Source organism: Scatophagus argus, chromosome 3 (genome assembly GCF_020382885.2).
Source record: "Scatophagus argus isolate fScaArg1 chromosome 3, fScaArg1.pri, whole genome shotgun sequence".
In the NCBI taxonomy this organism is placed as follows: Eukaryota; Metazoa; Chordata; class Actinopteri; family Scatophagidae; genus Scatophagus; species Scatophagus argus.
The window spans coordinates 5717907-5745692 of NC_058495.1; the positions used below are offsets into that span (position 1 = coordinate 5717907).

At 39.8% G+C, this 27786-nt stretch overlaps 2 protein-coding genes across 6 annotated transcripts in view; one reads left to right on the forward strand and one right to left on the reverse strand.

The window, feature by feature from the left end:
- Window positions 1–335: 335 nt before the first annotated feature.
- LOC124055996 (T-complex protein 11-like protein 1) lies at window positions 336–8068 on the forward strand. Of its 2 annotated transcripts, none has more exons than XM_046383021.1 (10): window positions 336–632; window positions 1173–1263; window positions 1389–1518; window positions 1603–1723; window positions 2403–2623; window positions 2881–3017; window positions 3711–3874; window positions 4584–4765; window positions 5215–5383; window positions 6109–6350. In XM_046383021.1, exons 2-10 carry the CDS (start codon window positions 1185–1187, stop codon window positions 6196–6198), a joined length of 1293 nt encoding a protein of 430 aa, XP_046238977.1. In that variant the 5' UTR covers window positions 336–632; window positions 1173–1184; the 3' UTR covers window positions 6199–6350. The 2 variants fall into 2 exon arrangements, with proteins under 2 accessions (XP_046238977.1, XP_046238976.1); XM_046383020.1 differs by having other exon boundaries at window positions 353–632; window positions 5215–5387; window positions 6109–8068.
- Window positions 8069–8222: 154 nt separating this feature from the next.
- The window catches only part of anks1ab (ankyrin repeat and sterile alpha motif domain containing 1Ab), a 40069-nt gene continuing 20505 nt past the window's right edge, over window positions 8223–27786 (reverse strand). For 2 of the 4 annotated variants that reach the window (XM_046383018.1, XM_046383016.1), the window contains 10 exons: window positions 24137–24235; window positions 22941–23087; window positions 20576–20683; window positions 19594–19764; window positions 18195–18332; window positions 17879–17950; window positions 17609–17692; window positions 17340–17477; window positions 15766–15942; window positions 11798–12902 (listed from right to left, as the gene is read on the reverse strand). In XM_046383018.1, the coding sequence (XP_046238974.1) occupies window positions 12783–12902; window positions 15766–15942; window positions 17340–17477; window positions 17609–17692; window positions 17879–17950; window positions 18195–18332; window positions 19594–19764; window positions 20576–20683; window positions 22941–23087; window positions 24137–24235 (1254 nt within the window). In that variant the 3' untranslated portion in view covers window positions 11798–12782. Of the gene's footprint in view, window positions 11575–11797; window positions 12903–15765; window positions 15943–17339; window positions 17478–17608; window positions 17693–17878; window positions 17951–18194; window positions 18333–19593; window positions 19765–20575; window positions 20684–22940; window positions 23088–24136; window positions 24236–27786 lie in introns of those variants that run through there. The other 2 variants (XR_006842939.1, XM_046383019.1) reach the window with 2 other exon arrangements.

Consider the following 27786-nt stretch of genomic DNA (forward strand, 5'->3'; position numbering starts at 1 on the left):
AGCAGTTTTGATCTGTCTCAGAGCCTTCTCGAAGTCCCTACTCTACAGGAAACAGGACATTTCCAGCTGTTTATCTCAAACAATGAGCCATTTGTGCAAACAAACCGACCGCTTTCTATTTTGTTTTCAGTGAAATACAGAGGAGGAACAAACAAGGAACAGGTATTGTGAGTTTGCTTTTGACGAATTACACTGCGGTGTTTGTGGCGTTTACTACATTCAGAGGGGCGGGGACGAGCAGAAACATACAGTCCTGACACGCCCACTGTTTTGATTTGAGAACGGACTAAACCAAAAGAAGCCGTCGTCGTTTTCTGCTTTAAATACAGCAGTTAATAAAGATCGACAATTAAACACGTTTGTGTCGATATCTTGTATCTCGATAGTGCATTTGTATATGACACATACAGTTTTAAACTATGCATTTAAGCGATAACAGAATCTGTTATTTTTAGACCCCCCCCGTATCTCGTGCAGAGTGTTTAAGTCCAAGTTTAAACTTGACAGTTTATGTTGTGTGTGGTTTTTAAACGTTAGCTACATTATCTGTTCCCTACAGTGTATTTTGTGTATCAGCTAGTAAGTTTACATTTTTAGTAAATTTCAATAAACTCGTCAAAATATTATCAAAGGTAAGTTGAATCTTTTGTTGTTACGTTGTATTTTTTTTTTTTTGTTATGAAGTAGTGACATATATTTAGTCAGGTATTCACTGAAGTGTTTTACTTGTGCTTATACTTCTTTCCTTTTCTGCTTTATACTTCTGCTCCATTGCAATTCAGAGTCAAACACTGAAACTTTTACTCTTCCACATTTATTTGGTAACTTAACGTGAATTATTATGCGAATACAAAATATGGTAAACACATGAATTCTGATGTATTGTATCGTGTAAAGATAAAGTTATGAATTAATTCATCTCCAGGATAAATTCACAAGCTACCCAGCAGCAATATACTGCTAGTTAAAGTTAGTAAAATGAACCCCCCTTTAGACATGAATACATAGACAATGAGAACTCTTCAGATTAATTGTCTGTTGATTGTTTAATCTACTAATAATTGCAGCTCTTCATATTTTTACTGTTCATATTGTTATAACAAGAAAAAAAAATGACCAATTTTATCAAGCGCCACTGAGTTGATTATTTACTGAGTACTTTAAATGTCTAGACTGTTGCTGAAATGCCAAATCAGAAAGAAGAGGCTGCTGATGATTCCCCTGCTGACCTTCCCTGTCTGGAAAAACTTGACTCTCCTATGGGTATGAGACTTTATTACAGCAGTTATTGTTTTCAGGCACATTCAGGGAGCATTAGTAACTAAATTATTACCACCATGTCAGTTTTAATTATCTGTGGGTGTGTGTGTCCTGTCCTGTGGTGTCAGGGAGCCCACCCACTGCCTCATTATCCAGCCTGATGGAGCTGGAAAATTGTGTTTCCAACCTGAGCCTCGCGCATGAGATAGTGGTGAACAGAGACTTCTGCTTCAAATCCAAGAGCCCTCCTACAGACAGGCAAGAAAAACACTCCACCACCACTAAAGTCACCTTTGTTACTCCTATTTCCAAAATGTTTTTTTTTTCTTTTCCCCTCTATAGCCTGGAGGCCAGAGTGACAGAGATTGCTCACCAAGCTTTTTGGGACAGTGTTCAAGACCAGCTGAATAGTGATCCTCCAAACTACAATCATGTTGTCATTCTGCTCCAGGAAGTCAAGGCTGTAAGTGTGTTTGACATCAAATCAGAGGTATTAGTAGCAGAGGAAGAGGGTCTACTGAGATCTCTGACCCCATTCAGTCTCATATGCTCTGACGATTGAACCCAGAGTGCATACAGTGTGGACAAATGACACAGAAAGATAAATACATGGCAAAAGATGGGATGTAGAGGTTTTATCATATATATTATAGTATATATATATATTCAAAGATATACAGCATAAAAGAACACAACATCTTCCTTGCAAAGACAGTCATACTGTACTGTCAGTTTGTGTAATTGATAATTTTAATTTTTGATTAAAAGAAATAGTTTGACACCTTGAAGAGTGCAAAGATATTTCTTTAATATTTCATTGACAAGTGTTCAACCAGTGCTATGTCAAAAAAATCAGATGAATATACAGTATATCGAACTATAACACAAACTCAACAGCAGACTCTTACATGTAATGAATTGTAATCAAGCAATGCAGTTGAGCTGCACTAGGGATTATATTTTAAATTAGTTCGTTGTTTTTTTGTGCAGCTCCTCTTATTAATATGATTTATATTATTAGACTGAGCAGTTATATATAATACCTGTCTTTTTGTGTAGAGGAAAGGAAAAGTAAACCACAGGATAAACAGAAACTGTTTGCATGTGAACTCCATTGAAGTCAGCCTCCTATGTCCTATCAGATACTTCAGTCCCTGCTGATGCCCAGTCACATCAGGCTGAGATCTCAGATGGATGAGGTGCTGGACATGGAGCTGATCCAACAAGAGGTCAACCATGGAGCTCTGGATCTCCACAGACTGGCAGGATACATCATCAACACCATGGCTTCTTTATGTGCGCCTGTGCGTGACCCACAGGTCACGGCACTGAGGGACCTCAAGGACCCCGTGGAGCTCCTGAGGTGAGAGGCAGGTTAACACCACCTCACAAAGTTTGTAAGAACATATAAAAATAAACCCATGTTATCTGACCCATGTTTGCATAAATCCAGGGTCTGAAGCCAACTATATTTCCACTTGTAGGAGGTTAAATTTATTTTTGCTAGTGTGTCTTGTACTTTGATGCAAGCCCAAGTTTGCTAGCTTGCATTTATAATTTTTAAGTAAAGCATCCCAAAAGCCGTTTCGCCCTAAACTAATTCCCCTGCCGTTCGCTCAGGGGGATCCTCCATGTCCTGAGCTTGATGAAGATCGACATGGTTAACTTCACCATGCAGTGCCTGAGGCCTCACCTCCTGCAGCAGGCCATGCAGTACGAGAGGGCCAAATTCCAACAGATTCTGGACAAGCAGCCAGGTGAGGAAGGGTGTTTAAATGTCTAATCTGACTGCTACAGCGCCAGTGACTGATGATGAAGGTGACTTTGTGATTATGAAATATATGGTCATTGCATATTTCACTTTTCAATTACACAGATTTTGACCCTTGTCGTTTTAAAGCACCACCCTGCCATTTTTCATCTTCTCAAAGATTAGGTGAGGAGCTGGACAGCCAATCAGTGAGCTCTGTTCTATCTAAGTGCAGCTGGCTAATCGGAGTCATTGGCAGAATGACAAGAACCACAGTGCTGACATAGTCATGTTAGCTGTGGTACTGAAATAGTCTCTATTTTTTTTTTTTTTTCCTAAATGATCAACGTCCTGCAAAACACAGTTTATTAGCAAATTAATGCCATTGATAAGAAGGGTATTATATATATATTCTGTCTTTATACCAGCAGTATTGGAGTTTATACTGCCATAAGTGTAGGTGTAATATGCTAATCTTGATACACACCCTGTCAATTGATGCTGTGAGAGTGGAGCAAATGTAATGCAAATACTGGTTTGAGTCCCTATGCTCTCTGAACAGAGGTTTAAATTCACTGTTCACTACTTTGTATGGGTGACCAAAAACACCTTGTGAACCCTGTGGTAATTCAGTGGCATTACAGTAGCTGTTAATTATGTGCAAACATACATATTCCTATGTTTTACTGTTTTCCCTCAGCTTCTCTGGACAGTACTACAGCTTGGCTTCAGGCCGCAGCATCAGAGCAGGCGTCTGGGACTCCCAGTGCTGATGGCCAAGGTCCTTTCAACACCACCGCTGTCCTAAACCGGGCCTACATGCGTCTGCTAAACTGGGATCCGCAAGACCAGAATTATCCCGAGGTCAGCTGTAGCCTGCAAAGTTGCTCCACATGGCGCTCCTGCTTTCATTTTAGTGATATTTTATCGATCATCCTCCCTACACAGCCCTCCTCATCCTGCTGCTTGATAAAGCATGTGACAGCACGTTAGACCTCATGTAGCACACCCTCACAGCCCTGTGAGATGAACTGAAGTAACCCTTCATTACAGTCACACAGCACATTTAAAGGAGTTCATTTCAACTGATTTCAAAGATTTGGGAGTTTTTTTTTTAGTTGTGTTACTGTCATTTTAGCTGAATGTTTTGACCATTAATCCATTACTTTTAGTTATCCATTTGAGCCATTTATACATTAAGTTACTTTTAGCTATTTGAGCTATTAATCCATTACGTCCAGCTCTCTAGTTATCATACACTCTCAATCGCAACATTGTAGTGTTTGTTGTTACAGCTGATTGATATGGATATATTTTTAAATTAAATTATAATTTACATTTTTTTCCCAATCGGTTGAGTTGCTCTACAGTAATTTCCATTTGCCTGCTGCCGTCAGCAAAAGTAAAAATGGATACCAGCACTTCTGAGTCACTGCTGAGAATTTCCAGTGCAGATCCAGAGTGTTACGTATTGCTAGATAAAGCTGTTAGTTTTCTTTGCAAACTCTCTTATGTATGCTGTGACTGTGATTAACCACATTACACTTGACCCTGACCTGACCTCCACAAACAGACTGTGCTGCTGGACCGAGCCCGCCTGGACGCCCTGGGACAGCAGATCCAGATGCTGGTTCTGGAGGCATCTGTGCTGCTCCTGACCAGCTCCCAGTGTGGGGGTGCCATTTTATCTCTGCAGGGGTTTGTAGGTAAACTCAGGCAGTCTGTCACTGCCCTGCTGGATGGCAGTCATACCAGGTAAGAGGAGGAGTTGGTGATGCATGTACTGGCTGTCATGGGGAACAGGTATTGTATGAGAAGGAAACCAATGGAGGTGACAGGAGCCAACTAGCTTGTCAGAACAGATCCAGCTAACCTCATTCTTTCTGTTCAAGAGAAGCCCCGTCATGATTAGTGGATAAATGTGGAACAGCAGCTCGTGATATTCAAGGCCCTGCTCACACTCTCCTTCTGGAAGCAATAAAATGCAGCACAGGCCATTTCTCTGGCTTAATCACCTTTATTAAAATAGCATTTTATCAAATCCAAACCTCTTTTGAGACCAAGATGTTATTAAAGACCTTTATTTATTGACTTCCATGAGTCGTTTTGCTCAGCACTCCTTATAAATGGATATATTCATAAGGCTGTGGTACATCTAATGCCCCCGCTGCTAGTTTGTCTAATGCTGATTTCTGGTGCTGCAGAGAAGCTGACCTAAAGGGTGCGCTGCTGGGGCTTGGGGAGACAGTGCTGCAGCAGGTGACCGAAGCTCTGAGCAGCCAGGGAGGAGCTGCGCTGCCTGGACAGAACCTGCATCTGCTGAAAGGACAAATATCGGATCTGTGGAAGGAGAGCAACCCTGTCCGTGCACTCGTAGGTCAGGCTGAGCACAAGAAGCCTTGACAAATGATTCATTGAAGAAATACATTTTCTTACTAATAAAATTAAAGACACTTCAGTATGTTTTAGTCTGTAAAAGCTAACAGTTTGGCAATGTTTTCAGTACTGATTAATAATTGTAATCCTTTTGTCTGTAAAATGGTGGTGAGACCCTCGCATTGCTTAATCTCCAACCAGCAGTCTAAAATCAACACATATTATCACATGTTTATGATTTTATTAATATGTCATGACAAAAGAAAGATGCAAATTTACACATTTGCGGAGCTAGAACCACATTACTCAACTTATGTAATGATTATCAAAATAGTCAGAGAATAATATTTGTTAATTCAGTTCGTTTCAGTTGTTTTTAAAGAGCTTTAACTAAATCAGATCAATCTCAGGATGATGGTTGTTATGTTTTCTCTTCATTTCAAGGTGTGGTTTACAAAATTAAGACTTTTTAGGTTGATAGAAACCCTTCAAGGCGTATTCAGACTGCATTTTAATTAAGATACGGTGGTATATTTTAATCTGTATGGAGCTGACATGTTGAACAAGAATCAACAAGAGAAACATGCATAATAATGTCGTTTAGTTTGGGTTAACTCTGTCCACATGCCTGTGTTTAAACTCGGATGTGTGCTGCCGCGGAGAGCTGACGTTTTTCCTTCTTTCTCCCTCCGCCCCCTCATCCCTCCCTCGATCAAACATAGGAGAAAGGGTACAGGGGTTCCTCCAGGCCATGCTGCAGGACAGCCCTGCTAAAAGGAGTCCAGAGCTGCCCTCTCCCCTCGGGCTGGTGAATGCTGAGCTAGCCAAGCTGGGGACGGCCTTTGGGCAAATCGTCCACTTCAACCGAACGGTCTTTGGTCCCTTCTATGCACCCATCCTCAGGAAACTGCTGTTCCCACCAGGAGAGGCCGAGGCTGGGGAGGACTCACTATCGGCCAAGGGCGACCCAGACAACCTCCGGTGACCTTAACATAAGTTGCCATTCGGCACTGAATATGTAGCTATAGAGTGTAAATGCAGTGAATGAGAAAGTTCAAGGGAACGGCATTTACAGTCTGCAGAAAAAAGGTTGCATATTATTAATATTTTTTCAACTAAACAAAAAAAAGTCTAAATCAAAGCATGAACCAGGTGTTAAATTATTGTTACATTTCATGTTAATCACATATTTTATTGCACAAAACATTAGAAATCCTGAAAAACTATATGAAACAAAATGGATATTATTGTTCACCTGGACAAGAGAAACAAACAGTTTTCTAGTATGGCTCCTGATAAGAGGCTGATTGTGATTCTGAAATGTTTTAGAAAAGATGAGGTGCCTGGAAAACATAGTGTGGGTTTTCACTCTACTTCATCTCAAGATGAACACCCTCAGGAATAACATACCAAAGATTATGCTAATAGCTTGTAAATAATATTTCAATATTATATATATATTTTAACATGTAGCTGGTTACTGTTCTCATCTTTAAAGCTCCAGTGTGTGGAATTTATTGGCAGACATGGAATATCATGTTCATAATTATGTTTTTACTTTTGTACAGTCACCTGAAACTCATTGTGTTCTTGTTACCTTAGAATGGAACTTTAACCCTCCTGTCGTGTTCGGGTCAAATCTGACCGATTTACAACTTCAAACACTCATAAATATTGTGTTTTACATCTGATTGCTTCAAGGCCTTATGATATCCTCCACACTATGCACCTGAACATATAGAAGTGATGATCACCTCTTTCATTGAATTTTGAGTTTTAATCAACCTTGTTACACCTTGTGTCAACCTTGTGTTCCCGGTCAAAAGTGACTGCCATAGGAAATGAATGGGTATCCAGACTATATTCATCCATCAGACAGAAAACATCCCCATACACACCACCCCAACTCACACACTCACACTTTAGATGAGATGCTGCAAATGTGATGCCCACTCTGAACTGAGTGTCACATGCCACTCATGTGCATGAATTCACATGCACACACACGCACATGCACACACACACACGAGTTCATGTTGAATTTTTGATGTTGAAGTTGAAAGTTTTCCATTTATTTTTTACATTACATGTTCATCTTGTAATACATTTTCAGTGCCCATTTGTATTTTCACTGCAGTTATTTTCTATTCTAATTCTATAAATTCATGTCAAACACTACTTTGAGACATTGTTCACAGCTAAAGAATGTTGAACAACAATTTGGTGGTGAAAAATGTTTTTTGTGCTAATTTAAGAGCAGCTAAAACATACCGGTCAATTTTGACCGGGAGCACTAAAGTAAAGGGCGGGAGGTGAACACGACAGGAGGGCTAATAACCAGAAAGGCAGCGGCTCGTCTCCCTCAGAGCCCACCATGCTGCACCGCCAGGCTTCTACATTAACCCAGAACAGACAAACCAGACAAACCACTGGCTCCAGAGAGGGACTTTCATGTTTTTTGTGGCCACCGTAGGGGAGGCTGAGACGGGAGGGATGTTCAGTTGATTGTAATTTATAAAGGTTCATTTTATTGGGATACCTGTGCTTGCACAGTTCCAGGAAGCTGTTGGTTTCCATTCATTTCCAGTATTTCCTGTATGTAAATCATTTATAAGCCTTTTGCTTATGTTGTATAATACTGTGATCATTAAGTTCATATAAACTCATTGTTACACTCCTCAAGCAAGTGTCAGCCAACATAATTTTGTGTCGTATAGACATAAATACACACCAATAGATACCTGGAAATCTAGCCAGTATACATAAACAGTTCTTAAACATAGTGTAATTTGCAGAATTGGTAGCATAAGGGATGTGAATTTATAAAATGGGCCAAAGCATGCAAAACCACAGGGTGCGTGGTTAGCTTAGCTAAAAGCTCTGAGTGGACGGGATGAAAAACAGAAGTAAGCTAGATAAATTCGTGGAAATCTTTTGAAAACCTGTAGCCTTTGAACAACACTTTCTGCTGTTTTGAAGGTACTTTCAGAACCATCAAAGATCCTCTAAACATATGAATAAAAATATTTAGTCTGCTGCAGCATAAAAATTATTTTTAACCAATTTCCCAAACTGCAACTTGATTTACAGTCAAGGTATGAGACCAGTAGGTAATATATTTCCTTGCTTATTCAGTTTGCCAAAAGAAATATACCAATGAATTATTCTGCAAAAATATGTCAGGACAAGTAACATTATTATAAACAAATTAATGGACAGTTTCTTCATGTTGTTCAGATCAAGCAAGGACCTATGTCATTTCCTGCTTTTTTGTTTAGGAGAGTCAACTGGACATGGGTTGAAAGTCTTTCTATCATGCACCACACGTTTTCTTTTTTTGTTCTCTAATTGGTTTTGCGGATTCTAGAAATGCAAACAGCAATAATGATCTGTTGTCATCAGGAACAAAATCTGATGCTTAGTTGTGGGACATGACTGTAATTTAACACATGATAGGCACAAACTGGGACTAATCGTTGAGATTAGAAATTGCACCACCCACTAATCCCTGTGGCACAGAAAACACCAATAGTATATTTGTCCTTTCAAATTTCAGACAGCTGGTGTATTGTTTCTTTCTGTGTTCTGCTGCTCAACCTTAGAACAAACTGAAAGCTGACAACAGACTTGAGAGGGATTCTTTTGTCATTGTATTATTTAATTCATTAATATAATATTGCTTTGAAATTTGAAACAGTATCACATTTTCTTTGACAAACCAAACTCTGTCCACAAACATGGGCAAAGCATTGTATGCTGGTACAGTTTTTTTTAATCTCTACATTTTATTACATTTCCGTTAACCCTTAATAATTCCTTGTTACTATCTCCAGCAGACCTGAATCAGTAGAAATTCTCTTAAATGGTCTATATCATTAATGGTCTACAGTGCTCTAAACATTACAGTACCTACATGACAAGATCAGAAAGTCACATAGAGGCCAGGAAATAGAGTTGACCTTTCTGACCTCTCTCAAGACAGGAGTGATACACAGGCTCTGTTTAGCCAGTGATGTGGGACAACATGTTACCTTTCGTCTGTGTGTCAGGATTCATATCAGGGTAGAGGAGGAGCAGGGCATATACAGAGTGAGAACTGAAAGTCAGAGTAACGCTGGTTTGGCCCTGCACATTGCATAAGGCTTACCTCTCATTTTCTTTCTATATTTCTTTTCCGCTGCTCTGCCCACTAACTCAACACACTCAAACACACTCACATGGGCTGCTCCCCTTCAACTCACAGCTTGGTATCCGGAAACTTGAACGCTGGGGTGAGCTACACAAGGAAAACACCAATGTTAAGAAAGACTCATGCACAGCCATATCATGCCACCAAAACTTGCTTTAAATAGCTGCTGCTCATTAAAGTGTAATGCTTTTACATTATGCATTCATACTAGAGCAGGTTGTCTTGGTGACACACAAAATGGAAGAACATACGTGACAAAATGTTGGAGGAGTGACGATAACAGAAAAGTGGAGGGATGAAGATGAATCGCTGTGTTGGCGTGTAAAGAAGAGAGGGAACATAAAAAGCAAATGGCAGATGGGTGAGAAGAGACGAGACACTGCTTCAGTACATACAAAGACTGCTCAGGCCAAGTGCATCAAAAGGTACAAAACACAAAAAAACACTGCCAACATGCATCGTCAGTGGAAGCTAACAGTTAACAGTCAGAACAGAGTGGCGATGACACAGCCACGGTACCGCACAGTTACAACTTAACAGTCAGTCTGCAGCCACACTGTCTTCTGGAGAGGAGCTCAGTATCTCACTTCTCCTGCAGCACACACAAACAAGGACAGTGGACGGTGATGTAACGATAACAGTCCCAAACTCCCATGAGGACAGACAGACAAGGCATACAGCACGCACAGTAGGTAGTGCACACAGGGGAGAACCCACAGATACGTGTCGACTCCACAACAAGCATTTTTTAATCACAGTGCAGGAGAGTAATTCTTACAAAAAACAACAAAACTGTGTCATGTTCTCAGCATAACAAATCCTTTCGCATTAACGCGACACCAGAGCAACACTTAGATTTGGCTCTTTTAATGTGGTGGAATTAAATCATTTCACTGCCGTTTATTTTCAAGTGGCATACTTTGCATGTAGTGTACCTAATTCTAAATTGGTGCGAAACAGCACAGATACCTACCCATGTAATCATGATAATAAGATGCTATGTTGGGAGGTGTGTGCCAAATTGTGCGTTAATACATACTCGAGTTAAATGATATCGTGTTCAGGATGTTTTTTTTTGTTTAGATTACCAAAATTGCAAAATGTGGAACAAATGTCAGTACACTCACGCTGCTTGTGTATTTTTCTTTTCTTTCTTTCTTTTTTTTTTCTGTTTTTGGCGGTATCTCTTATTTTTTTGCCTCTGGTTGTATCAATGCTGGGATCCTTCATGATCCCTCCTTAATCACTCTCCCCCAAAGTATTTCAGTCAGCACCCATCTATCAAAAAGTATCATAAAATGCTCAAACTGTCCTACTTGCATTGTAGTAAAAGAAAAGACGGTATTAAAAGGGATAGTGCCATGTTTTAACACAGTGATTCGTTTTCTTAAATTGACAAGAAGATGCTGTGGTTTGCAGTCTCTCATTTGCTACGATGAATGCTGAGAGACTGCAGACAGGGCAGTACAAGGCCAGAGCAAAGACTCTCATCTGGACAAATCTGTGCCATTATAAGAATGTCGTCATCCCAGCCAGTCACAGTCAGTTTAACACACCAGGAAATTAGAAGCTTTTTCTTTTTTTTGTTCTTTTCTTTTTTTTTTTTAGTCTTTTAGAAGCATTAGGAGGCGTGCAGTTGTTGGGCGGTGGCGGTAATATTCAGGAAGGTTGGGGAAAGATGGGGGGCTTTAGTTGATTATAGATAATCGAAATGAAGTAAGGCTGTTGTCCTCGGTAACGTGTTGTAAAGTTGTCCTCCTGTGTGTGTGTGAGGGTTCAGTTCTTGGTCCATTTGAGTTCAGACATCGATGACAGATTCATGACTGATCCATCGTGTTATTATGAGTTTTGTACAAATGCTTAGAAAAACAAAAAGGTTGTTTGCTGCATTTCGCTGTTTTGTCTTTCACTGATTGACTGTCCGTCTTGCATCCCATGCAAGCAAAGCAGCCTCCTCATTGTGCCTCACAGTGGTAGATGCCTGGTAAGACAGGACAAGCTAAAGATGGAGAAAGAAAAAAAAATAATAATAACTGCGTTGAGGCAAAACAACCAAGCAATCAAATAATTCAGTAAATCAAGATTAAAAAGTGATGTTGAAAAAAAAACAACCAAAAAAAAAATAAACAATAAAACAATAAACAAAACATACTTTTATTTTACACACTTGACATATAAGTCTTCAATCTGTGCAATATCAAAAGGGTCTGTTAAAGGAAGCGTTCAACGTGTTATGGAAAACGTTTATTCGCTTTCTTGTTAAATAGTTCACATGTATCACCAGCAGCTGGCTAACTCAGTTTAGCACAAAAAAGTGGAAACAGATGGGGTAGCTCTGTCCAAAGAGAAAAAAAATCCACTGACCATCACCTGACTAATTACCATACCATATCTATTTGTTTAATACATACAATAACCAAAATGGGAGTATTTTTCAGAATTACTTCATTAACTGTGATTTGTTGTTCATTCATATCTGCAGCACAAATATGAGTGCTATCGATTTTTACAACTCAGCCACAAAGCAAATACACGTATTTCTCCAAAAGCTGAGCTCAATTAATAGTTTAACACACAGGCCCCTTTGGTATTACACACAACTTTGTAGTCTACTCAATACTACAAACTTAAACTTTATGGAAATTAAATTGTTACAATAAGCTAGTGTGGAGTTTAAATAGAGAAGAAAATAAAAATGAACATGCTTGTTTTGCCTGTGGAGAATTCATTTAAAAAAATATCCTGATAGAGGAAGAATAATAAAGATGCAACCTCTGGGAGCTATCGGGGATTTGGAGGCAGATGCAAGTTGTCAGGAGGAGGAGGATGAGGAGGAAGAGGCAGTTTGGTTGCGAGAGCAGGGCCACTGTAAAATGACATCAGTCCAGGATCGTCCGTTCCAGGGCTCCGCCATTGGCTGCAGCAGCAACAGGAGAGGGAGGCTGCCAGGGGTGTTGGGGAGGCACAGGAGAGCCGCAGGAGTGTTTGTCATGGTGGGTTAAGAGGTTGGTGTGGGTCGCAGGGCGGGGCAAAGGAGGGTGCAGGAGTAGGCGGCCCTGAGGGATGCTATACCATCACAGTGAGAAGGCACGGGGCTCGCATGTATATTTATATGTGTGTGTGCGTGAGAGATAAATAAAGAACCATATGCAGAGGGGGAGGGGGAAGTACGAGGGGGTGCAGAGGGGCAGCTGTGGGGATCCGGCCTCAGAATATGGTGGTCTCATACTTGGTGCTGACAGGGCGCCTGTTGGAGTCACGCTGGTCCAAAAGCCATGTGGTGCTGCCCAGGGACTGCATGTCTGCGTCCATCTCCAGGGGGTCGATCTGCCGGGGGGGAGGGAGGGAGGAGGGACGAGAGGAGGGCGTGAGACGGGCGACAGTGGAGGCCATTGCGCCACACTGACAAGTCCTCAGCTCACACACGTGCATGTGGATTAGAGGTACAGTCCAGTGATCATGTTATAATCACAGACACTCAGGGCTCAATCCACAACATGGATGATGTCTGACAGAAATTACACTCTGTAAGCAGCAGCGGTAAACCAAAGCTATGACCCATCCGAGTTAAAAAAGTGTACTGATTAGTCGTTCAAAACCAGTGTCTCATACGAGTACTATTATCCTAATGTAGGCAGTCAAAACACACATAACCATGCTGGTTAATACTGATTTACTGAGAGTTAGATGTGACTTTGAAATTGCTAAAAAAAATCTCAAGATAAGCATTTGACATCTTCATTGTCTTAAAGAGATAGATATACAAAACCATCCAACAGACACAACTTCAGCCATCTTGTTTACAAACCCTCACTGGCACCATTAAGCCAATACTCTCATCATCTTTGGAAGAAGTTAAATCACATCGAGCGACCATCTCTTCTCTGAACGTGTTTAACCACAGAACTTGAACTAACTGCATCAAATTCTAGAATGTAAGATGAAGATGACAGATGGGAAAGCAAAGGGGTGAGGAGAACGTTTATGGCTGAAATATAAGGTCCGCGAAATAAAGAGTGCACTGCGGCACCCCAAAGACAACAAAACCAAAGAGGGTGGGGGGGTTTGGTGTGTAAACAGATGTGTGGTGATTAGAGGTTGAATAGAGGAAAGGAAAGAGAAGGACCTGGACTCCAGGGCTAACAGAGTGCAACGGGAGGAAGGAAGGACGGTGGGTAGTACACGTGTGACAGTGACAGCAGCGGCATTCAAGCAGAGGAGCACCCTGGGGAGCAAGAGGACCAAGAAGACAAGAACAAAGACATGTTAAAAAAAACGAGAGAATAAAGGGACCTAGAAATGAAGAAATCCAGTGGCAGCAGTAGGAGCAGTTCATCACCTGTTCATAGCTTAAGGAGGCAGTTTATTCACAATTATTCAACTTCTTGTGTTCCTGTAATATTGACATTAACTGACTAGCTTATTACCCACAGTAGTAACCCGGTGGTACCTTAAAGTTCAAGTCGCACATTATTGGATAACTACTTTGTGGGGTTGCAGGCTATGTTATAAACAAAAATTACACATCCACCAACCAGTCAAGTTGTGTGTTGTTTACAGCCATGTCTATCCAGCCTCATTTAATATATGTAATGAAAATGTTGAAAGAATTTAATTAAAGGTATTAAGTTACTTTTTGAAATGGAAGTTGTCACTATTTTAACATATATATTGTCTTTATTTCGAGACTATTCTTACAGAGGAGTACACATCGAGAGCTTCATCACATGGTGCAACAACAGCTACCTGAAGCTCAGTATCATCAACACAAATGAACTTGTGGTGGACTACAGTGCTTCAAATATGGATGTTGCTGAAAAGAAGCTACAAATCCTAAAACATGGATACTTCACACACTGCTTCAACCCAGCAGCACAGAAGATCTGTGCAGTCAGCACAGTTTGAAGGTGGACACCCAAGATTAGTGTCACCAATTCAGTGTCTGACCAAATGTGAGCTGTGGTCACAATGGTGTTCAGTAATGTCACAGTGAAGTTGACCTTTGACCTTTTGGATATAAACTGTCATCACTTCATCATTTTATCTTGTTAGATATTTCTTGAGTTATAGATAACATATTTTGTGAGGTCACAGTGTCCTTTGACTTTTGACTTCCAAAATCTAATCAGCACAACACTGAGTCCAAGTGGACATTTGTGCCAAATGCCCTCAATACCCTCAAGGAGTTCCTGAGATATCGTGTTCAGACTGACAATCCAAAAACATAATCCTTACAGCCACAGCTGCCCCCACTAGCTAGCTGCAGCTGGTCATCTCTGCTAGCGACAGTTGGCCTTTCGGCTGGAGAAATCGAATGTTGACAGCTAGAAAGGAGAAGCTTGCCTTCGTTTACTTAGGTTTGGAATCGAGGATCCACTGTTTCGAATATCACTGGGCATTCTATTCTCAAGTTATCTTTCAAAAAAGTGTTACAAAATCACTGTATCACAGCTTCTATTTAAACCAGTTAGATCTGGTGGCATTCACAAAGCAATACAAAGCATGAAAACAAATTGCAGTAGATAGAAGTCTCTCCCCTTCTTATTTAAAACTTAGACAACCAGCCAGACTCATTATGCAGCTCTGTGATTACTCCATATATTATCCTTACAGGCAGGTAGTAAAGCAAAGTGATTTGTGGCTCTGCATAAGCATGTGGTCTAGCAGTGCGCGTGCTCCCAGCTGTGCAGCTCTCCCAGGTGACAGTGATCACTGAGTGCTCATTATATGCAGCCTGAGAGGTCAATGCATCAATTCGTAGCTCAGGGTATAGGTGGACATTTACGCAAAACACTCAATCAATAGTGAGGAAGCAGAGGATTGGTCCAACCAGCAGGGTGAGCCCTAATCATATACCCGCCTGTAAGCAACAAATGAAACTATTCATTCATGATGTTTCGCATTTGCACACGAGAAAAAAATCTCTCCTGATCTGAGTGAGTCAGAGTTGGGGAGTTGGGGAGATGAAATTGGTAGCAAAGTAATGACTCATCACTTTCTAATAAACACAGCAAATCTTCCTTTGTAGGCAGGGGACTCAGTGACGGGTAAAGGTCTGTGTACCTTATTTGAATTATGACTACACAACGTTGCATTTCTAACTCTTCCTCTGCTCTGAAGTAGAACAAATTAACACTCATGCCCACAGATGCACAAATTCAACATGTTTTTGTCGTAAGGTGGTACTCACTGCTGATCTCCGCACGCTGCTCCACGACTGAGAAACAGGACGGCTGGTTTTGGTCTCTATGACCTCTGAGCCCAGAGATGAAGGTGGGACATAGTGTCTCGCCCTGGACTGGACTGCCATCTGATAGGCCACCTCAAATGCCTGTCCCAGCGTGAGGATGATCTCGTAGGTCTGTGTCTGTGTCAGTGTAAAAAATGGTTTTAAAAACTGTGTAGACACTGAAAGCCTTTGCAATACATAACAAAAAGTCTAACAACTCCCATTTCAGCTGGTGTTTTACAATAGATTTTAAAATGAATTCACATTAACCTTAAATGAAATATGGGACCTTTGCTTGTGTGCGTGACAAACCTTTTAATTTCCCTAATGGTCTTTAGTAACAGCCCAATACTCACAAATGAGACAGTTGGTATTTAGTTCTTTTGAACAATTTAACTAAGTGGCTGGGACAATCAGAATCTACTGTAAATAGAATTTTGAATGACCTTTGATTCTTCCAGTTTTTGTTGTTGTTTTATTGGCTCTGTAAATGCTTGTTTTCAACAATTTGCTGTGCGTCACACAAAAATCCTAGCTTAGTACACAAAGGGACTGCATTTCACACTGATACAAAAATTATGTTACACAATTGTCCGCTGGCTCACGCACATTTTCAGAGACAAGCAAAACCTATTTCCCAATGACATTCTGCACATACTATCCCACAAACTTTAATCGTTACAGCTCAGTTGAAACTGTTTCCCTGCAGTTAACCGACGCTCCACAGTAGCCCATCTGTCAAAGATGAAAGATTGTCTTTGACCTTTACAGAGGCTGAGACACAAATTGCAACATAATTTCTGTCTGTACATGGAAATGCCATGCATAGCAGGAGTGGAACTTCATCAAGGCTATTTGATGAGCCAATCAGGTAAATAATATCCACGGGATGCTGCATACAGTTTTAACTGCAGGATATCCAACATCCCAAAAAAGAAGACTTTGTTTTTTCCAAATTATTCAATGATGATTTCATAAAAAGTTCTGTAGCTATAGGAAGATCCTTAATGCATTGGTTCCCAAACTGGGAGGTACATTTCCTGGGTGTGGAGCTGGGGGGGGGGGGGGGGGGGGGGGGTGAGCAGGAGCGACTAGTGTGTTGTGTGTCTGACAGCTTGAAACAGAACAAGTTGAGACACCACTGGAGGACAACACATCCGCAGCACAAAGACAAGCCAGTTGATTTCTTCAGAAAAAAAACTCATGAACTGTCATGCACAACAGAGTCGCTTTCCTAAAGCTGCATCTGTACCTTCAGATGCTCAACTTGCCCTGTATAAAGTTTCCTACAGAGTTGCTCAGAGTAAAAAGTTACACACTGTAGCCGAGGAATTGATACTTCCCTCTAATATCAATATGGTTTCAACTATGCTTGATGAAGCAACAGCCAGCATGGTAAAGGAAATTCCTTTGAATGACTGATTGAATGATGAATGAATTGCATTTTTTAAAATACATTCCATTAAAGTTTGGGAGCCACTGCCCTAATTTATTGTATGACTTTGACTTTAACAGGATAGAGTTGTTCTACTCACCACTTCCACAGTACTGAAGACGTGACAGAAGTGGTGGCCACTTTTTAGATCCTTGGTAATATAAGCAAAAGTGCAGAGGTCATCTGGATCCTGAGCAGCACACGAGATGTTCCTAATCTCATGCTCCGCAACTATAGTCTAATGGACAAAGGAAGGAAGTGAGTGCTAACCAGAAATCAACCACTAATGGAGGCTGAGAGAGTCAACGGCAACGCTGAGGTTGAATAGATCAATGTCCACAGAAACACAAAGACATACTTTCCCATTACCTTCGTGGCTGCATCAATGAACTTGACCCCTCTATAGGTAATGGATAGTATGACAACTGGACCCTTTCTTGAATCCTTTGATTTCTGCGGTGGACACAATACAAAGAGCGTGAGACAAGTACAGCAAAAGACAATGGTTCATGTCGTATAAATGTGAAAACAGAAATATTAATTTACTTGCAGGTGCTCAAGCTGCAACTCTGTTATTTCATGTGTGACATTTTGAAAATTTATTTCACAATATCGTGAAAGCTTTTCTGAGATTCTTACCCTAATTTTAGCACAGGCATCTTGTGTGGACTCAATCCCTCGTAGATCCCTGATTATCATTGATCCTAGGTACTGGGAGAAAGAGTCAGAAAACAACAGGGTTGGATTCATTTTGAATACAATTTCAACATTTTGTGCCAACTAGCCACAGTATAGACAACCACGCAGTGCAGGATGAGGACACTAGATACAGTATATTGAATAAAATATCTCAGTTAATGTCAATTAATGTTATGGCAAACAGTAGGTAGTTCTGTTCTCTATATAAAACAGTGTATATCCGCTTCCGTGCTGTAGACAGTAAAAAGAGACTCACAGTTGCCTCGTACCCACAGGAGTCCAGGATGAGTTTCTCAGGCTGGTGATGCCAGGCAGACACCGTGGCGTAGGTAGCAGAGTGGCTCGGTGGCCGGAGGTTTAAACGAGAGTCTTTGTGTCTTTCACTCTGTCTGTCCTGAACCATGAACGTAACACAGGTAACATACACTTGTAACACACTTGTGTCATGAAACAAATTAAAAACATCTATAAAGGCAGTGGAAATCCTTCACAAATATACAGCTCTGTAAGTGAAGAGAGGTGAGACACTGTATTTTGTTCATTATACTAGAACTGCAATTCTAATCAGTCTTCCACTGATTAAACCTGTAGCCCCAATGATTATTGTGTTTCTCGGTCAAGGTGGTAAAGTGAAAGACTTTTGACCGCTGTACATTAGTGGGAATGCTTGGTCAGCACCTTAATGTAAGTCCTTTTTGATCTGCTGGTATGTCATAAATATTTATGCACTATGTTGGGCCTTTGGGTCAGTGTGGGCTTTGCTCAGGTTTTTCATAAATCTCTTGTCAGAGTAAAATACTAAATACTAATGACAAATTCACTGCTAAGTATTGATTTTAGATACATAGATCCTGAGTCGTGCAGCAACATTTCCTTTATGTTCGGATGCTCCTCTGTGTTTTCTCTTTGGCCTCAGTAAGTCAGAAAGCAGGCATGCCATGTTGACTGCTCGTGTATGTGTTGACCTTTAGCAAATGGTAAAATTTGATCACTGGGTTATTCTTAGTTCATGTTTTTAAAGAGGAACCCAGGCTAATAAGAACTGAATTCATGTTGGTGAATGAAGATGCTGTATTGGATTTTAAACCATTCTTTTGTCCAGAAAAAAGTATCGTTATCAGGGTTTTGTTAACGTAACGAGATATGGCATTCTTGGACAGTGCGTTCATGGGTAAACGGGTACAATTTTAACATCACCACTATTGTCACAACACTTTTTTTTCTCTAACTGAGGTGTTGTTAAGGACATGTAAATAGACACATATATTGCAACAAATTTTGCAGTGGGTTAGCTGAGCTAACTAGATGAACTTGAGAACATGTACAAAATATGCAATTAGACTACATTTTTTTCTTAATAGCTAGAAGCAGCAGTGCTGGGCTTCATATTAGTTCCGTTATAACACTACTTACACTCAGTTACCAGTTTATTTTTATTTTAAATAATAATAATAATAATAAAATAATAAGAAATAATACATTTAATAATAAAAATTCACGCAGCTGTCCTACAAATAATCCTACATTCACGATGATTATAATGTGATGATCTAACTTCGTACAGCATCATCCTCTATTCTTAAGGTCATTGCTCACTGAGAGTAAGTTTGAAAGTTTCCCAGAAGATGATAAACTTGACAGGAGGGGGAACTCACTACAGAGCGTGGCCTCTCACTAAATGAACGTAGAGAAACACTGCAGTCTTGTTCAAGTCCTCTCCGCCTCCGGTCCGACTCAGTCAAGGGCAGGAGCATGTCCATGGAGCGACTGGTGTAGGGATCCATCTGACTGAGGGGAGATGTGGTCTGGGACAGAAGGTCGTGGAACTTCCATATACACACAAACACACACAGTCATACAAAAGAACACACATGCACAGCACAGATTAATGATCTGACAGCACTGTCTACATGGGCTGGTTTCCCTGATCCACATCCAAGCTTAATCCTAAACAAAAGAGCCTCTTCCATTGAGATTCTCAGTTCTTTTTAGCCCAGTTTAATCTGCCTGGGAAATCAGCCCTGAGTATTTAACTGTTGTGAACATAATGATATTGAAGAATCTCATTCCAAAATTAGATATCCACTGCTGAAAAAAAGGATCCATTTTCTCACCAAATGATGCTGGCATAGAAATAAAGCTCACCACGCAATGTTGTTCAGTGAGGAAAAATAACAAGGTTTGATCATCAGTCTCTCTTGAAATACTGAGTACTATAATGACAAATCTAAACAAATGTTAACCCATTTCAAACTAAAAAAAAAAAACCAACAAAAAACATGTATCTTTTATAGACATCTCTGACACTAAATGTGGTTTCTATTCAGGACATGTGCAGAATTTCCCTGCTAATTGGACATATTTTAGCATACCCACTCAATTAAACAAATTAGGGTTCACAACATATTTCTGCACTGACATAGTTAAATAGTAGCACTAACAATGCTGCAGTCTGACTCACACTCTTAGTGCTGTAAGGTGCTTTAGATAAAAACATCCCTCTCACACTCTGCTGTCTTTAACTGGATTCTAGGCAGTGTCGACATCAAGCCAGTGCCATCTAATGAAGAGCTAGAAATGAAGGTCCCGTAATACTGTAAATGTGATCTGTATCACTTTCTACATCACCACTCTTACCATAATTGGAGACAGACGACGGGACTTGGTAGGAGCTTCTTCATAGGGTCTCTCTGCAAGAGAGGCAATGATCCTCTTCCTGTGTCCCAGGGCACTAATTTTAATAACCTACAGAAGCCAGCATCAGGGTACAATATAAAGCAGGCTTTTGAGTGCATTATTACATCAATATCTCAAACACAACAATTTATCTAGACTAAGCTAATAGAGACATATCCAAAATACACTGACACAGAGTTAGTGGCATGCACCCTTCAATGGCAGGCATCCACAGGCAAACAGAAATGACTCTCGTCAATAATTCAGCCCCAATCTGTTGTGCCGTAAGCTTAAAGTACAGCAGTGTCTCCTTCCCGGGACACTCTATAATTCAGGATCCATTTTGGGTATAGTACTTAAATAACAGAGAACAATTTGACAATTTATGGAAAGATAACATGTACTGTGCAAATAACCAAGTGATTTTCAAATAACTGTATTGCATAGATCATAGATTTCATTTGTCATAATTTAAATATACGTGTTCTAACTTACAGCGTCTCAACACTTCAAGTTCACCTCAGACACGGTCATCCATGGTATCTCTGTCTCTTTAAAGCTTTTACAAATGCAGCACATATTGTATGGCTAAAATGGTCAGACGAGGAACCATAGGTTAATTTTATGTAGTCAAAACTCATTATCTTAATACTGTACATTTGCATAATTGGCTATTAACATTCCAGCAAAGGTGGATGTCGAGTGATTAATGTTACATTTGTAATTATCTTGCTGGTACAAAATATTCCATGACAGGCTTATACGGCTCTCTGTCTGAAAGCTTCAATTATTTATTCAGTGAGAGTCAGATGCAGAAGAGGCAACTGGTCTGTCCTCTTGATTTCTGGTGCTGTTTTCATTATTCTCATGTACAGAATCCCAGTGAGACCAGTATGCATGAGGCGTGTGAAATAACAGCAAATTTAGATAGTAATAAAGAGCCTTGGGATTATATGCAAACGTAAACCAGCGTGTAGATCAAACTGAAGGTTGCTACTATTTTCTGTGAGGTGCTGAAGAGGATATAGAAAAAGTAATGGGCAAAACCAGTTCTGTCAAAATGCTCAGAGGCAGTTCTGCTACTCTGCACACTGAAAGTAATGCGCCCTGCTCTCACAGCCATCTTTCTGTACCGCATCGCAGTCTGCTGGACACCATTCCCTCACATGCCGCATATGCACTATGTTTGGCTGCTGCTTTCCTGCTGCTGCTGCAGCTGTTGCCATTTTCTGCCATTTTGCCACCGCTGTCTTTGTGTTTATCGCAACTGAACACATTGAAACGCAGCCACAAGTGGGAAAAATATGATTGCTGTACACTTCCTTTAGTGATCGCTTGTTAACCATATCAGAGCATCTGTTTCAATTGTATGATTGCCTGTCATGTCATAAACAATGCTAACGTCTACATGATTGGTTATTACTACTACATGATATTTAACCTTGTGATGACACCTGATGAGGAGAGAAACTGCAAGTCTGATGAGATCTGCAAATAAATCCATGGTGGTCAGTTTAAAAGAACATGTATAATATCCTGTAACACAGTAATTCCCAACCATTTTGGCTTGTGAAACAATGGCTAACTGGGACCCATCATCACAGGCTGTGAAAGTTCAACCAAAAAAAGGAATTTTCCTTTATTAGACTGGTTCACATGAATCATTTGTTAGAAACCAGATGAATTCTAATGATCCAGTTTTTTCATAATAAATGAAAGATTAGAGAAAAAGAAGTAATTTTCTAACAGTTTTTTTTTTTGTTCTCTCCTATCCTGTTAATCATGTTGAAAACCTTCAGGTTTATCTTAGGAGCCCACTGCTGTACTCTAAACAGACACTTTTAGACACAAGAAGAAATAAATCACCTGCACACATGTTCAGCCCGACTCTTGCACGCATTTCTCTATAACTGGCACAGCTTTTATTCGAGAAAAAATTAGCTGTCCTTTGTAATTACAAATTATGATAAAATGCTACATTATTTCCATAAAGATTAAACCAAATTATATACTTCCATGACCTCAGACACCATATTGTTCGTTAATTTACATTTTATCTGTTTGTTATCTACTAATTACTCAGTGATGTTTCTGCTATAGTTTATGCAAATGTATCCATCATCGAGCACTTCTCTGTAATTTCAGCATTGTGTGCTTGTTAACCTCAAACACAAACATAAGTCTTGTGATTAAAGAGACCATTCTGGTAAAACAGAATGTCTCAGAGCGTTTCTACACTCATGGGTCTTTGTCAAAGCTTTATACACCCATCATATGAAAGAGGCCAAAACTGTACTGGATCAAATGTTAAGAGATGGTCTCTTACATTGACAATCTCCAGCTCCCACAGGTTCTTAACACACTCCAGTGTGCGGTAGCCACTTGACAGAAAGTTGGGCAGATATTCATGCAGGCCGAGGCCATCCAACCAGGAGGCGAGAGATGTGCTGCCATCACAGCCCAGTGCTTTTACCTACAGTGAAGAGAAAGACACGAGTAGAGGAGTAAGTACTCTAACTTTGTGCTCTGAGAAAAGGACATTCCAGGTCTGAATAGAATTTTATCTCACTGATGCCATTGTGGAACTAACTGTTGTCATGCTAACAAATTAACCTATGATAGTGAACCTAGTAAACATTACACCTGCTTAAATTTAGCATGCTGATGTTAGCCTTTAGCTATAAAGACACTAGCTGCCCTGTTTTCTAGAAATTATGTTTATTTAGAAATAACATACAACAGCAAATACATTTATAAAGAAAATGTAATGGGGACCAATTACTTTTTCTCTTAATATAAAGAATAGATGTTAATAATAAAAGTTGCAAAAATGTTGTTACAGAACATATCTGTAGAATATTCACTGACACTGTATTTCATGTGTTTTCTGGAACTGCCATCCATCCTGCCACTTCCTTCCAAGTCCGGTGTAGCACATAAATTTAATGTTTGATTCAGTGAAAAGGTTCAGCAATAGGGTTTTCCTTACAAATGTATTTACGGTTGTAAATGAGTAGTATTTTTGTGTAATTTCTGCTATACAGGGTTGCATCCACATTTGCATGCTTGGACACATTATTTCAAGCATCTTCCTCACTTAACTAGGCTTTTTTCCACTTACACATGTGCAACCTTTGCATGTACAGAATAATGCAGATCAATGAATATCCCATCCTCAAGTACAAAGCTACACATTTTCCTTTAGAAAAGTTACTACTTGAAATATAATTAGAGATATAATGCAATACATATAAGTTAATGTTATTACCTTCATGTACTTTTGACCCTTAATCTAAAGTATCACAGAGTTGTATTTCCATTTACGGTTTTTCATCTCAGATGAATCACTGTTTAGACAAAAATAAGGCATTCGTATCTATCCACAATTACAAAGGTTTTTCCCTATTCCTTTATTCATCGATGCTATTTTTATCAACATACTGATGTTCTGACCTTTCATTCTGAGACACTGTCAGTCACTGTCTTTCCTCAGTGCTGAGGTTAAGTTGTGATGTTAAGTACCTTGGGCAAGCTGCGTGCTGCATGGAGGATTTTCTTTCTGTGTCCTGGGTCAGTGATCCCAATGTCTCTGAGATCCTGGTCCTCCATCACGTTACTTCCCTACATTTGCACAAATGCAAGAAAAACAAACAAATAAACACATTCACACACAAGCACACACTCATACACGCATGCATGCATGCAAACAAATAATCACATCCACACAATTACAAGCACACAGACAATATGCAATATCGACATACAATGGTAAAATATATAAAAATAACTGAGTAATCCCTTATACTACATGTTAGTGTGGCAATTAAAGAAGCACACACACATACACAAGAGCACAAAGTATTTACAGATAAAAGACACTATACTGACATATGACAAATAGTTTTAAAGCACATTGGTCAACAGAAGTATCATCACTTGTTCTATGCTGTAACTAATAGGGCAACATTGTAGCAATAACACACACACTTGGACACACACACAGAATATGCACATCTCTGAGACAAGCGGTAGCAGCAGAGTGGGAGGACAATGAAGTCAAATAAATTGTGCATGCCAAGAGTAATCAATCTGATCTGGTACGACTCAGAGGGAACAAAGCCTTCATAACTGCAGTAGCATCTACAGGCTCATTGAGTGAAACTAAACGGCCCAAGATGAAACTAGCATATTTCACCACAGTTTGGAACAGTTCCTTAATTTAGGATATAAAAACAATGAACAATAATCATTTTCCACCCACTGAAATCTTGACTGACAAGCAGATTCTTGTCTATTTCATGTAGGTGTTCATATTTGCGGCTCCAGCTGCTTTGTCATCTTATTCCGGTTTATAGGCATGAATAAAGGTACAAGGAGAACCTTGAAAATGTGGAGCTAAGCGTTTTTCCCTGTGGACTGCTGCAGATTGATTCTTCCCGGCCAAGAATGTTAAAATGTTCTGTAGTCTTTAGTTAGTCTGCTCTTACTGGATTGGTTTCAGAGCACAATGCAGCAGTATTCACAGGCCTGTATTGCAGTTTGGAGATTACTCACTGATCGCAGAATAAAGGTCAAAATGAAGCGGGGTCTGATGTAAGGGAGGCCCAAAATAGATTCCTCACTTTTATTAACTCAGTTTGAAGTTTGATGATGCCTCAGGAGACTCAGCAAACTTATTATTTCATGCTGCATTTGAAACATGTGACGTGAATGTATGGTTCAGTTCTTACATAGCTTATGAGCTATGGTAGTTTGATTTAATCTGATACGACTTGCAGATGTAGCCATGGTAGAGGTCCTTCATCTCACTAAATGCACTCAGTTAATGTAACGCTGAATTAGCACTGCTCTAATGCTATGCACCATAAAGGAACTGCTTAGAAAAATAAATTTTGTTATTTTTATTCAAGAGTCGATGGGCATAACAATGATCTAGCGAAGAAAGAAGACTTGATTTATGTGTTACAATATGTAGGTTCAGCACTGCATTGTAACATTTGAGAAAGAGGGGGCTGCAGAGTCTGATGCAATATTTATGCAGAAAGGATACAACGTAAATGCACGATGGGGAACTTCTAAGATGTTTTTCACTGGAGAATTTGCTTCACTGTCACATTACTCTGGACGTCAGAGCAACAAACCATAACACACTAAAAAAAATGATGTGGAATATTTTGGCCGACAACGAATGCAACAACAAATTTTGACGTTCAAGTTCAGCTAGATTGATCACATTTGAAGCAAGCCTGGCATCATCCAAAAGGGCACAATATTAAACATTCACAATGTCAGTCTGACTACTCTGACCTTTTCCCTTGTTTGCAACCTCCACATCCCTGTAAATATCCATGGGTAATTTGCCTTGTGAAGATAATGATTTATCTCCTTGATGCGTCAAGTTCCAGCAGACACATTAGTCGTGGCATGAAAATGAACATCAGATTGACTAATGACCCACAGCCACATCATATCGTGGAAATCTTGATCGTCGTGGACTTTTCCAAATCAATAAGACAAGAAGGCTGCTGTGTTTTCCTTTTAATTACTACATATCCATACATTAGTGTTGGGCAATATAATGATAAGACACAGTGAGGTATTACATTTAATTCCCAACTTGCTATTTCTTTAATATCTCTGGTTGTACGAGGCTATGTTGCAAATCGCTAAGCAGGACTGATTTATGGCAATATTTAACTTGCAGGAATTTTGCATCCCTTTAATTAAGTGCTTTTATTTGTCAGGTTTTAATTTTGTGAAAAAACAGCGCTACAGTTTTATATATTAAAATCATCAGTTCACTTCTGGCATGGGACCTTTGTTGCATTTTCTAACTATTCATTTCTCCTCATTTTCCATCACCTCTGCCTGCTTACGAAAAAAGGAATAAAATGAACTCATAGAAAAACAGAAGATAAAAGCGGGACATTTTCCAGCAGAAAAATACATTTGCCACTGATCTCTAATGGATAAACTACATAATGAAGAAATGAGCTCAAACATGTCTTACTGCAATGTCTTGGTGGCATCAATGGTATCAACATAATAATAATAAGCTAACATCTGATGTCACGAGATTTATCGGTCAGTAATCCATACCTCACACGCCAGCTGCGTTCCTCTCACTATGACTATATATTTGATTACACATACTACTCCTTCAGGCTTGTTGACAAATACAAATCTGAGCCTTAAGCTTGTATCTGCACTGCACCTCATAGTATTAGTGATCACACATTCATAAGTACTCCTACTATGTTGTGATCTCACGCCTTACCAGAAAGAAAAACAGATCAGAGAGCAGCAGTCCTCAACTGGAACTCTTTGGGAATACAACCACTTTTCCTCTGAGCTTACTGGTCTCACTTAACTGAGCTCAGCTGTGACAAACCGATGTAACATGTAACCCATAGTGTTAATGTGAATCTGTGGTCTGAGAAATGTCCACATTTACCCTTCAGGTCACAATATTTACAGTGTACGGCCATGTTTGTCAGACTAATGTGACCAGGGAATTGAAAACGTTATGGTGTTTTCTACAATCACCGCCAAATGCAATATCAAGCTTCCTTGCAATGTTCTTTACGGGAAGAAGATAACACTTTTAGTCAGATTATGGACATCGCTTGAGGTGCAGTGAAGTGAATTTATTAATATGCAATCTAGCAGAAACACTAATCTGTATGAATGTGTTTTTTTTAAACCACCATAGAAGACAAATTGTGTGCTTTTCTGATCATTTACTTCCCAGTGAAATAATCCATTTGTAACCAAAATAACTGCCTGCATGCAAACATGTGCAAGTAAAATCTAAGTGCATAAATACAACATTAAAGCATGCTTCTGCAGTGTAATCGTTGTGCAGTTACTGCAAAACCGTTTCATAAGCACCGTAAGCAGTGTAATGAGAAGACTTAGTGAGATTTGTCAAGCAATCATGCAAAGTGTATTTAGAATAAACAGTAGTGCGTTTAGGTTGACGACCGACTGTCCAGGTTCAAAGCAAGGGTTCATATTTATCTACACATGGGTCAAGTCCAGTGACTGTAAATCTGAAGATTCAGTATAGGTGGGGGGCTTTAGAACTGTACAGTAAATGAGATAGCATGATTGGGAATGCTGGGAAAAAGTTAATGGGTTTTGGTCGTCATTTGTCTTCCCTTTGGTGACAG